Below are 12,224 nucleotides of genomic sequence, written 5' to 3'. Positions count from 1 at the left end.
GTAGTCACAGCCATGTCTGATGTCACAACTAGGTGAGCATTATCATCTGCTCGCCTACTTGTGCTGTCTGTCACCAGTGTCTAGTCACACAGCAAAATGTAACAGATATGTCTATGAACAACATGGCGGGAGGGGGGTCGGGGGGGGTGCACACCTAATGATGATATGTTGGCCAGGGTGTACCCAGCATTACAGTGAGAGGTCTTTGTTATATGTGTGAATATATATATAATATATTGTTTTTCTATATAAATCTGATTTATGACAAGAAATTCTACCTTCTTTAAACTTTCTGGATTACCAGGTGGCTTTAGGCAAACTTAAGTTGAATGACAATGTTCTTTTTGGAGAGCAGCACTGTCAGCTGTCTTAGTGTTTTCTTATTATGGATTAATTATCACTCACTTTATACAAGAGAGGCTGCTTATCTTAAAGCATCGCCCTTAAGGGGTTTTTCAGATCTGGTAACACAGCTGCTTTATTAGCAAATGTACAAATCTAAAGTCACGTACACACTGGGCGACTTTCATGTAGAAGCTTCTCAGTTTTAGGGGGTATTCAATCTTTGTCGACCTCCCGCAGCCATCTCCTGACGGGGGAGATGGCTGCGGGGCCCTATTCAATGCTGTCTTCCCCGACAGCATTGAACAGGGTTTTTCCGCAGAACGAGCCCGACATCACAAGCTGTCGGGCTCGTTCTGCTGAGAAAAGCCGGAAATAGGCGAGCTCCCGGCCGGAGCTCGTCTATTTCCGTCATCAACTCGCGGCCACGCCCCCTTCTCGCTGCTCGGCGTCCGGGACATTGAATCCCGACTGCCGAGCTCCAGACGAGCTGGCTGAGAACGGGACAGGGGCACGGTTGTCGCGCTAGCTCGACAGCCGTGCCCCTGACATTGAATACCCCCCTAATTGTGATCGGCTTTCAGCATGAAACCACCCAGTGTGTACGGGGCAGCGATGAGCGGTGAGCCCTGCTGCGCACTCCCGCATCATCGCTGCCGGCCGCCGCTCATCTGCGGGTATTATTATTATTAGGAGGCAGGGAGAGGACGGCTTTCCATAGCGTCCTGCTATGGAAAGTCATCCACCCCCGGGGAAATGTATATGTACTTAGGGTTTTTCAGCCCAGCTATTTTCTCCATCATTGTGCCCCATACTCACTGGGCCTAGTGTATATGGACCTTTACTCTCTCTGCACATGTTACATCTACCCCACCTGCAGTGCAGCATGGTTTTGTACATTTTCTAATAAAAGAGCTTTGTGATCAAAGAACCCCTTAGTTTCTTTTTGACCTCACAATTCATTGTACATTGTATTGCAGATTTTTTTTTATTTTATGGACAACAAGAATATCATGTACTGTAGATTGTACTTTTTTTATTTTGTGCGTGGCTTGTTTCCAAATAATTTAGTACTGTAGATAGTGTGCTGTGTATCTGGTGAGCCCAAGCAGATGACATGGTGCTTGTTGTGCAATAGAGGTCATGGTAGAGTAGTGCCGGGTACACACAAGATGATATATTGGCCACTGTGTGATGTGTACACCCCACCTGCGTGCCTCTGCTGTCATTAGTGATGTCTTCTGGTTGGCCCTGCTGCAGGGTCGATCAGAAGACCATGCTAGCCATTCCATGGTGCCTAAATTGACATGGCCAGGACTAACCAGGAGACTGTGCTAATTAATTGTTATGCAACACTTGTATATCTATGTGCAATGTAACAAGAACGGGCCATCAATAGGGGGTAGGTGGGTTCCGGGTACTCATTAACTCCTACTGCGTGCATCACATTTCTATGTACTTAGAATAAACAGAATGTACTGTGAGCTGATAAAGCCTTTAGTACATACTTTGGGACTAATTCAATAACCTACAGTATGCAGAAGTGCAAAAATCGCATACAGACAATTCAAAGTGCAATCACATCCAAGAAGGACAATACTGTACATCAGATATAATAGCATATCAGTCTATGTATTAAGTGCATGCAAAGTACACACAACACATACAAAGGTTCTGTTATGCAGGGGACACACCAGAACGACAAGGGCCCAATCCCATCAATCTAGATCCAATCCCGACCGATTGGATGTAGATAGTAGGTAGATTGGGCCCTTTTTTGCCTGTTGTGGTCCAATCCCGATCCGATGCGCGGTCCCGTGGGTCGGTCGTTATTCAGATCCAACCTGCAGCAGGTAGGATCTGAAAACGACCATACACCAGGGTGCGGGTCGTGATCGGAACCCGCTCACGGTGCACATCGTGCGCAACGCATGATTGTGAGCGGGTCGGACGAGACACTGACGACCCGCTCACGATGTGCATCGAGAGTGGCTCATCCTGGTGTGTACTGGGTATTAGATTTGTAATTGTGCTTGTGTCATATATCCCATATGCATGGGTAGGAAGACTAATGGGGCCTACACACGTAGCGATATACTGTACTGGCATTTTCTGAGCGATCTCACTAGATCGCTCAGCAAATGCCCCTCCATGTGAAAGGGCCATAGGTGCTTTATATTTATATATATGTCTCTGAGGACACACCTGTAAACAAAGAATAAACATTTAGGGCTTTTATACCATCATACTGCTTACTATACCAGGGAGATTTCCCTGGAATAGTAAGCAGTAAGCTCACCAAATATAAGGCTTAACTAACATCATGCATTTGCCTTGTAGATGATTGCTGCTTTAAATAAAAGTGTGAGTTCAGCCGGCACTTAGCACCTCCAGAACTTGGACTCTATTACATATGCCCCTTTTCTTCTTTGCTATCAGATCATTATTGATCTCACACTTTTTTGAAGTTATTTGTGTACATATTGGGTGAAATTTAAGGGTTGGGATCGTTTGGTCTACAGTATGTTGGTCAACAAGCATTAGGTCAACACCATTAGGTCGACATGGGTCAAGGTCGACAGGACATTAGGTTGACACAAGCATTAGGTGGACAGTGTCTAGATCACAATTAAAAGGACGACATGGGGTTTTTGACCCAATGTCGACACAGCCAACATGGACAAAGTTTAAAGTGCACCACATCCCCTCGCTTCGCTCGCAATGCTTCAGGCAGGGTGCCTCGCTACGCTCAGCACACTCCCTAGTGGATGGTAGGGCATGAAATACCGCCTATCGGCACATGTCGGCTCCGAAAAATAGTGAAAAACCCTATGTCCACCTTCTGACTGTCGACCTAGACAGTGTCTACCTAATGCTTGTGTCGAGCTTGACCTATGTTGACCTAAAGTAGAACCATGTCGACATATCCCCATGTCGAACTAATGGTGTCGACCCAATGCTTGTCAATCAACATTCTGTAGACCAAATGACCGTATCCCGAAATTGAATAGGTTGAGAGATTCAGGATGAGAGAGATTCAGGATGTGAGAGATTCAGGATGTGAGAGATGAGAGATTCAGAATGTGAGAGATTTGTTAAGAAATCTCCAGTTTTTTAAAGCGGCAATCATTTACATTGCAAAACCAGTTTGATTTTGCAGTGTAAATGATTGCCGCTTTAAAAAAAAAAAAAAAAGGAGATTTCTCACCAAATCTCTCAATCCATTAAATGTCACCCATTAGGTCTTCTGCTGCATTCTATCCTCTGTCTGTGGAGTCACAACAAACTGTATTAGCTCGTTCTTCCCCGTATGATGAGGCCTGGGAAGACAGGAGGTTGGGAATAATTGACAATTCCATTTGTCAGTAAAGCTCCTGTAAGCGCATGAGCAGGGCCCTCTATCATCTTGTGTTTTTTTGCTTTATGTTCATCATCTCCACCTCATTGCCAGTAGCAGCACTGAACCTTTGGGTTCAGACAGGACTGCCTTTATGGGTATTATGACTGCTATGCAGCAGTACTGTATTTCTACAGCTTGTATACCATGTTGTGTAATGTTATTGTACTGTAAGTCTTTTGCAGTTTTTCTTCTTTTGTTTGCCCTGTTTATTTTATGTACTATGTAAGGTGCTGCAGACCCCTTATGGAACCATGTAAAGGTGCCCATACACGTTGTGATAAGCAACGTGCTATGCGAGGCAATGCAATGCACGCTCCTGCAAGCATCGCATCGCACAGTACAAAAAGTATGTGCTGCACATACTATTTTTACTGCCCGCGGATCGCATCGCACGCACATTGCATGCAAAACGCATGCGTTGCAATGCGATCCGCCCGATAACACGTGGCATTGCACACTGTTATCGTAACGTGTATGGGCACCTTTAGAAAGGTTCAAAAAAATAATACTCAACAAACAGGCTGTGTACTGTTATTATATTGCAGGGTCAAAATATATTTTATCCACATTATGACATACAGTATTTATGTACAAAATAGGTTGCAGCTGTGATTATACCTGTGGAATAGCGCTAATGTAGTAATATGAAAATGACAATAATTGAGTAGTAATAGAGCTAGAACTGCCTTCTAAGCTATTAAATATTTCAATGCCAACGTAGCTGTGAGAGATGTGCAAAATCCTTGCTAAAACCCCAGCCTCGATCAGAGCAACCGTTTTTTTTTTTTCGGGCGCAATATTTAACTAAACTTCAATGAATTAACCTCAGATCATTTGCTCCTCGACTACGGCCCTGGCATTTTCAGGGGATATTTGTACATCTCTCACAGCAACGTTGCCATTCAAAGGGTTAATATTGACGGGCAATGTTCAAGCAAAAACAACTTTCACTTAGCGTTACTATATGATGGTGCAGCCACTTACTGTACTACATTGGCACATTCTGTATTTTGCATAACGTACTATAAACATTTCTTATTTTCAGATTCGCTGATTAGTTACTGGAACAAAATGTCCCCACAAGAGCTGCTGAACTTTCTCACACTTCTGGAGTAAGTAGCACCATTATTGGTCTCCTGTTATATAAAGCTAATGGTGTAGATGTATTAAGCCTGGTGAAGCGATGAAGTGGAAGGAGATAACGCACCAGCCAATCAACTCCCAACTGTCATTTTTAAACACAATTCATTGGCTGGTGCATTATCTCCTGTCACTTTATGGTACTTATGTAATATCTGGGCTCCCGTTTTTCTTATGAGACCGCGTCCCCTCGCGGGGCTCGCTTCGCTCGCCACGCTTCGGGCACGGAGGCTCGCTGCACTCGCCACACTATATAAAATCAACTCCATGCATATGTTGGATAGTAGGGGTATGAAAAAATGGGGTGCATTTAAGATGGGAGCCCAGATAATACAGAAGTACCCACTTTATCTCTTTTCCAGGCTTAATACATCTGCCCATTATCTGATGTGTTGTGGGTGGAGCATTTTTCAATTAGATGGCCAGGTCTGTCTGGCACCACCCCAAGTGAGTACTAGCCGGATCATGCTTTATGCAGCCTAGCTAGTTGGGTAACAGTTGTGGTGGCACACAGCAACAAAGGTGCAATTACCATACCAGCACCACACCACACCGAAAACGGTGGTAGGGAGCCCAAGATTGTCTATGTGTGCTTCTATTTAAAATTAATTACATAACGATCGTGCTCAGAATCAGGAACACAATGGTGCCGTTAGTATTAAGGTGACCATTCACGGTACAATTGCCGGGTGCGATGAGATGCGCTCTCCCGCGGACATCCCATCGCACAGATCAAAAAGTACTTTAGGTGCTGCACATAGTTTTTGTACTAGCTGGCATCTCATTGCATTGCAAAATGTATGCGATGTGATCTAGTCCAAATTGCATACAAGAATTGTACCATGGGGAAAAAAAGGTGGAGTGCTAGGTGGATCAATTGGATATCACAGTTTTAATTTAAAAATATTTTAAAAACAATATATGAATAAACAATAGCATTTATGTCAATGACAATAACAGTAAAAGAAATGGACAAGGAAGACGATACTTATGTCTCTGCGTAGCTGCCGTTAAGTCCCTGGAAATGGGGGGCTTTTACTCGCTGAGTGTAGCCCTAGAAGATGAGGGTTAGCAAGATGCCGTCCTGGATGGTATAAATTAATACCATCCAGGACGGCATCTTGCTAACCCTCATCTTCTAGGGCTACACTCAGCGAGTAAAAGCCCCCCATTTCCAGGGACTTAACGGCAGCTACGCAGAGACATAAGTATCGTCTTCCTTGTCCATTTCTTTTACTGTTATTGTCATTGACATAAATGCTATTGTTTATTCATATATTGTTTTTAAAATATTTTTAAATTAAAACTGTGATATCCAATTGATCCACCTAGCGCTCCACCATTTTTTCCCCATTTCGCATCCACAAGAGGGTTGACATCCCTCAAGAAGGAGCAGCTTAGCAACACACCCCACAGGGCGCCTATTCCTACTCTGAGTATCCCATCTCGAGTATACCCCCATTCTTTAAGAATTGTACCATGTTTGGGCACCTTAAGTGTTGCTCTACCAACAGATTTGTCCTCCAAAAAACATCTTTTGCTATAGTGGAGCCAAACAGCCCCTCTTGGCATGCCAGGTTGCTGATTCCTTCTAGCATGGGGCACCTTTTTTTGTGTCTTTCTGATGAAAATGCATCTTAATCGTACTGCAATGCAAATGGGATGCACAAGGAGACTTTGCTGATGAATGCTATATGTGACACTTGTATATCTGTGCTGTATTGCCTATTGAGGATTTATATGTATGAGGACACATCTGTATGCCAGAGTTTTCTATGGTTCCTTGCCTGTGGCTAGCTAGAATCTCTATCTAATGTTGGAACACCACCTGCATTACCATTTAGTACTGTCCTGCTCAGGGCCTGATTTGCCACAAGGCCGGTGAGGCACGGGCCTAGGGGCGGCACATGTTAAGGGCGGCAGCCAGCAGGGACGTTTTTACAGGGGGGGAGGAGCTGTGCATCATCCCACAGCAGCAGCATCCCCCCGGTCTACAGCACCTTGGTGTCAGCGGGCTGCGGTGCTGCTTGCTCCTGGGGCTATTGCCGCTGCTGCCGCCTGGGTATCTCAGCCCTCACCCTGCCCACAGGTGACTGCTGTGGAGGAGGAGGAGTGCTGTGACCTGGACAAGTGGAAGAGGTAACTCCTGGGAGCAGCCCTCTTGAACTCCCTCCACTCTATTTTAAAAATTCCAAAAGGGTCCTCCCTCCCTCCGGGTCCAGAGAGCGGGCAAAAATGTTGTGCCTAGGGCAGCCTGACCCCTAAATCCGGCCCTGGTTCTGCTACATGCACTTGGTTTACAGCACCCACAATCCCATGCAGCACTGTACAGAGTACATTCAGAAATGTTTTGTGAATAATGATATAAACATTTGCACAACATTTGTGGGAATGAGAATCCTGCACAGAAGTAATAAAGGAGCTATGTTCGAAGAAGCCAGGTCAATCATTTTAATTCTCGTCACACACAACACAGCTCAGTGTAAAGGCTTCCGACACACAGGTGCATATACAGTATGTAGTTGTGTTTATTAGCCTAGGAATCTCAGCATATACTGATTTACTCCAGCACATAGCAGGCAGACCATTCTGGCCTATTTAACTGAATTAATATTAAATTTTTACTTAACAATAAAGTTTTGTTGCACTTTAGTAAGTTATTAAAAAAAAAAAATTAAACCTTTTACTTGTTAATGGCGGGGTTGAAGTTTTGGTGGAGTTATTCATTAAAATTCTAAATGGCAGTAATAATATATATTAACATGCATTTATTAAGATCAGTTAGAAAGAAACCATGGAAGTGTTGAGTATAGGAGCAGAATTGTGTGTCCGCAGCCTTCTTCCACATGCAGGAGGCAGTGATACGAAATAACCGTTGTCTGCCCACTCAGTGCAGGGTGGAGCAGTAAAGACAATCCATGAGATGATATATGTAGGACTGCTCTGCCACAGGCATCACTATTTATTACTTTACTAATCTCGAATTGCAAGCTGTGTGCTAAATATAGATTTTGTCATGGAATGGTTAGTAATTATCATATATATTTTTATATATATAATATATTGTCCGTGATTTTCTGATACACTGCCATTTACTGGCAGAGAGTGAAACTACATCTCTTTCTCACACATGCACAGACACAGAAGGTAGCAAAGCTTTTGCTTTGAGCGGGCATACTAGTGTGTGTACTGTATATTCATGTTGGTCACACTCGTACAAGTGAGTAATTTGTACAGTGAATGTCAGTTTCAATGACAACATTTTAAATGTTTGTATTTCTTGCTATATAACACTTACTATATAACAATCTCCATAATGTAAATAATAATTACTGCATTTATATAATGTGATTGTTTTATTCCTTTTAGGGCTTGTTTATTCCACTTCAGATATATTGGAAAGAGAAACATGGCAAGGTATAGTCAACAGATAATGTGTCCTGTACATTCACATGTTAACCATTTGGTGTCGTATTGGAAGCTTGTTAACCGCTACATAGGCACAGCTGTGACACTTACAGATGTAAGCTCATCATTGCTGTAGAATCGCCATCCTGATATCCTTGTTGTGCCATAAGAAATGTCCGGTTAAGGCGCTCTTATGTGAACTATGGTGTACAATGGCGAAAGATGATCCAAAACATGTCATTACACTGCTTGGTGACAGGCCTTTGGTACAGTAGCCATAATGGCCTTGCGGTTAAGGGCACAGCATGCTATGCATTGTGCCTGGGGTTCGGATCCCGCTCAGGAGCGCCTCATTTTGTGTCATTCCACTGGGGTTTTTTGAACATTAAAATGTGTATGTTACATACTGTATTTATGTTTGGCTTCCACTTTACTTGTGCAACGTGACACACAGAATTTGGGGTGCGAAAATACCACTCTGGCAGCCTTATACGAAGTGTGTTCTATGTGTATTGACAATGTTCAGGTCTCTGCTAACTGTCTCTCTAGTTAGGCTCCTACCCCCAAACTTTCATCTCTGTGTTTTGCCACTCAGCTAAATTGGATGCTAAAAGGCTATTTGACCTCGTAGTGCACCTCAATGTAGCAAGATGAAAACTGCCAGGTCGGAAAGTGGTAACAAAAACTAAATTCTGCAGAAGAGACTCTGGCAAAAGCCGTTTACACAGTGAGCTAGTCCAGCACTTGCTCCGCACCTCCCCCCCCCCCCCCCCCCCAGCATCGCTGACTTCAACCCCCACAAATGTATTATTTCTAATTAAGTCTAAATTTACTAATCCACTGCTGCTTCATCGTGACCCATTACGTATCTGTTCATCTCAAAAACCAGCACCATCGTAACCACTCTACACATGCATCTGCCATTAAGAAGGATGCGAACATACAAGATATTATGTGATTCAGTCATCTATGAACAATAATAACATTACCTTTATCATGACACTATAGATTATATTTTACATCATAACTATTTTTGGGACGTTGACAGATTTTGCTTAAAGACATGTGGGACTGCGATGAGTACTTCCATCACTCCTCCTTATGTGAATTTATTTGTGTCCAAACGGAAGAATGATAATATATGGACGAACAGCAAATATTTGAAAAGCTGGTCCTTTGGTGTCGTTTCATCGACGATATCATCTTTGTCTGGTCTGGGAAAGAGGACAAATTGAAAGAATTCAAGATACATCTCAATCGAATCTTACACTTTACTACGACCGCCAACCTAGGAGAAATTATCTTCCTCAATTTGGAAATCTGTATCAAAAAGAATAAAATCATTGCAAAGACCCACATTAAATTTGTTAACGGCAATCATGTCCTACCAATAAGCAGCAACCACCATCGTAACTACACATAAGATCTCCAGGCTCCGATCCGATGTGCACGGAAACGCGGATCGGACCTGATGTATAACACCTCCGATTTGGGACGACTTTACCCGATCAGGTGAAATCAGACCAAACCAGACCTGTTTATGGTCACCTTAACTGTTGGTTGCTCTATAAACACACTGATCTGCGGTACTGGTAACTGGAACTGGTTCCATAAAGGTACAGGTCTGTTATTTGGCTAACTGTGGTTGTAGCTCCTAAACCTACTATACAGCAAAGTGGTAGATGTGATATGATGGGGTGGGGGGGTTAGTATAATAGAGGTTACACATGGTGAGATATGCACTATTTTTCTATTTGATTTTTCGATTTACATTTGGCCCTTTATTTGTTATTATGTCCCTACAATGCTATCCCTAAATTTACTCCTGTATATCACAGTGACTTCCTGTGGTTGAGAATCCCTGTTCTACTAAAAGACACCTACAGTATGTATGAATGACCTATTGTGTAATTGGCATAAGACCTATTATGAAATGGTGCATTGTCTTCTACTGTATGCTGAAAGCTTTGCTTATCATGTGTAAACAAGATCTTAATGTATTAGGAGCAGTGAACTTGAAATGTGTTAATTGAAAGGTATCCCAGAGGGAAGTTGCGATAGTTCTGTCTATAAACATTTGCATTACTAAATGCAAAATGGAAATTCTGACTAATTCTGCTTTCTGTAACATAATACATAAGGGCTTGCTTTGCACATATTTGCATTGATGTTTGTTCTAAGTTTAGGAGTGCAAAACCTATTTTGATCAAAATTGCATCACACTATCATGCTCATTCCACCTCACAGCAGCGACTTACTAAGTTTTCTCATATACCGTATTTCAAATACTACATTGCAGAATTGACTAAAGTTTAACCTATGTGTGTTACCAGAGTGGACGTAGTCATGCAACAACAGGGGGGGGGGGGGGGGGCAGACAGGTGTGACCATATCTTATATGTCGCGTACAATGCCAGCTAGTTAGCAAGTTAGCATACACTTTAGAAGCACTTTGTCAACCCCTCAAATCTACAGTACATCTTGGATAGTTCATGGTAATTTTGCACCTTCAGCATTACAGAACAGAAAGAATGGGGGGGGGGGTATATTCTGACAATCTTGGCAATTAGAACATTAGGAGTTCATTGCACACAATGGGATACACACAAGGGGCCTGATTTTGGTTCACTTGCAGATGCAAATTCTCTCTCTCAAATGGACAAAACCATGTGCAGGTGGGGCAGATGTAACATGTGCAGAGAGAGTTATTTGGGGGGGGCCCAAATAAAGCTACGCCGCTGGCGATGTGCTAATGCAGCGTGTGTTTTGAACTAGATGCGATGTAGTCCAAAAAGTATGTGCAGCACATTGTTTTTGTGCAATGCAATGTGATGTATGCAGTAGCGTGCGTCTCAAGCCCAAAACGCCGTGTGTGGGTACCTTTAGAGTGTTGTTTTGTTACATAAGCATTATCAAGACTTACCATAAAAATAGTTTTGCGTGTTGACAAATACCAAATAACCTGGCCTTTATATTTTTTACTGCCATTATCATTTGAGCCTAGTATGTTAAATAAATTAAAAATAGATATAAAAAAGTGTGGAAATTTGAACAACAATGACACTTTGGGTGACATTCTATGGGTTGCGATTTGCTTTTTTTTGGCATTAATTAGACCACAAAATGGCGATATCGCATTTTTCCATCAAATCGCCAATTTAATGGGATGCGGTAAGGGACTGAAATCGCATATTATGTGCGTTAAGGTATGCTGACTAAAAGTGCTCTAGATGCGCAGAGATGTTTCTTCCTCGGCGTCTGTATTCAGAATGATTTCTGGCCAATCAGGAGCCGACTTTCTCGGCTCCTGATTGGCCAGAAATCATTCTGTCCAGAGACGCCGAGGAGGAAACATCTCTGCGCCTGTCAAAGTCCTGCGAGCCGGGTACCAGATGGGAGCAGCGCTGTCACCGGAGAGGATGCCGAGGTCGTCGCCGGGGACCAGGTGAGTAGGATTTGCTTCCTTAGGTACCCCTGGGGACTACCTCGGATCCTGGACCCCGGATTCTTCAGCCCAGGAGCCCCGGAACCCCAGGACCAGCCCCGGAACCAGGACCAAGGCCCCGGAACCGGACTCTTCTGCCCTGGAGCCCGGACCCAGGATCCAGGGACCGACCTACGGGCTCAAGGTAGGTAAGTATCAGTGTGTGTGTGTTATGTGTGTATTAAACTTTTATTTTACAGTGTGTCAGTGTGTTTTTGTTAACTATTTTTTCTACTGTTGAACTACAAGTGCCAGCGGGCCCTTTAGTGACCCGCATGCTGGGACTTGTGGTTCTCCAAGTCCCAGCATGCGGGGTAGGCTTGCTGGGACTCATAGTTCGCCAGTAGAAAACAATAGTATTTATTCTTTTTTTTACACAAGCCATCAGCCCGATGCCCACCGCCCAGGGGCATCTGGGACAGCCCCGGACTATCAGCATGGGCTGGTAAG

At 43.5% G+C, this 12,224-nt stretch overlaps 1 protein-coding gene across 3 annotated transcripts in view; it reads left to right on the top strand.

Annotated features, from left to right (window-relative positions):
- Nucleotides 1-12,224, top strand: part of DOCK11 (dedicator of cytokinesis 11) — a 249,713-nt gene that overhangs the window by 133,317 nt on the left and 104,172 nt on the right. For all 3 annotated transcript variants that reach the window (XR_014460735.1, XM_083159557.1, XM_083159556.1), the window contains 2 exons: nt 4,788-4,854; nt 8,252-8,299. Coding sequence is in view for 2 of the 3 variants with exons in the window: in XM_083159557.1 (XP_083015683.1) it covers nt 4,788-4,854; nt 8,252-8,299 (115 nt within the window). In the remaining variant the exon portion in view is untranslated. The remainder of the gene's footprint in view (nt 1-4,787; nt 4,855-8,251; nt 8,300-12,224) is intronic.

This window comes from Crinia signifera, chromosome 9 (genome assembly GCF_055691185.1).
Source record: "Crinia signifera chromosome 9, ASM5569118v1, whole genome shotgun sequence".
Classification (NCBI taxonomy): Eukaryota; Metazoa; Chordata; class Amphibia; order Anura; family Myobatrachidae; genus Crinia; species Crinia signifera.
The sequence above is the reverse complement of the archived record's forward strand: the minus strand, read 5'-3'. Positions and strand labels throughout refer to the sequence as shown.